We start from the raw sequence: 529 nt of genomic DNA, 5'->3' as shown, positions 1-529 counted from the left end.
ACCAGTCAGTCCTATTATCACCGCCACTAGTCAGTCCTATTATCACCACCGCTAGTCAGTCCTATTATCACCAGTCAGTTCTATTATCACCACCACCAGTCAGTCCTATTATCACCACCACTAGTCAGTCCTATTATCACCAGTCAGTCCTATTATCACCAGTCAGTCCTATTATCAACACCACTAATCAGTCAACTGTGGTGGATGGGTAACCAGGCCAGTTGAGCTCAGTTCAGTTTGTGTCAGTAGAATAACTGAATCAGTCCTACCTGTTTGCTGTACTTATTCCCCGTTTGGGATCCATACTCAGAACACTGGTCTGACCCCAGAGACATGGCATCAGCGTTCCCACTTCCACCACTACCACTGGACCCTCCAGACCCCACGAAGGTGTTAGAGGGGGGCAGCTCCTGTACAGCCTGGTGCTTTTTCCCCTCGGCTGGGGGGCTGTAGGGCTGGAGGTGTACCGCGGGGAGCGGGGAGCTTGACTTATAATGCCTGGCCAGATCTGGGCTCGACTGGTGATGCC

The 529-nt window shown here is 51.8% G+C and overlaps 1 protein-coding gene across 1 annotated transcript in view; it reads right to left on the bottom strand.

Annotated features, from left to right (window-relative positions):
- Positions 1 to 269: 269 nt before the first annotated feature.
- The window catches only part of pcdh7a (protocadherin 7a), a gene marked incomplete at its 3' end in the record, with an annotated part of 14,223 nt that continues 13,963 nt past the window's right edge, over positions 270 to 529 (bottom strand). Inside the window, 1 exon segment of the mRNA XM_031819385.1 lies at positions 270 to 455. Coding sequence (XP_031675245.1) covers positions 270 to 455 — 186 coding nt within the window.

The sequence above is a fragment of the Oncorhynchus kisutch genome, unplaced genomic scaffold, assembly GCF_002021735.2.
Source record: "Oncorhynchus kisutch isolate 150728-3 unplaced genomic scaffold, Okis_V2 scaffold2098, whole genome shotgun sequence".
Classification (NCBI taxonomy): domain Eukaryota; kingdom Metazoa; phylum Chordata; class Actinopteri; order Salmoniformes; family Salmonidae; genus Oncorhynchus; species Oncorhynchus kisutch.
Note: the sequence above shows the minus strand (reverse complement) of the source record. Positions and strands in the feature narration are given on the sequence as shown.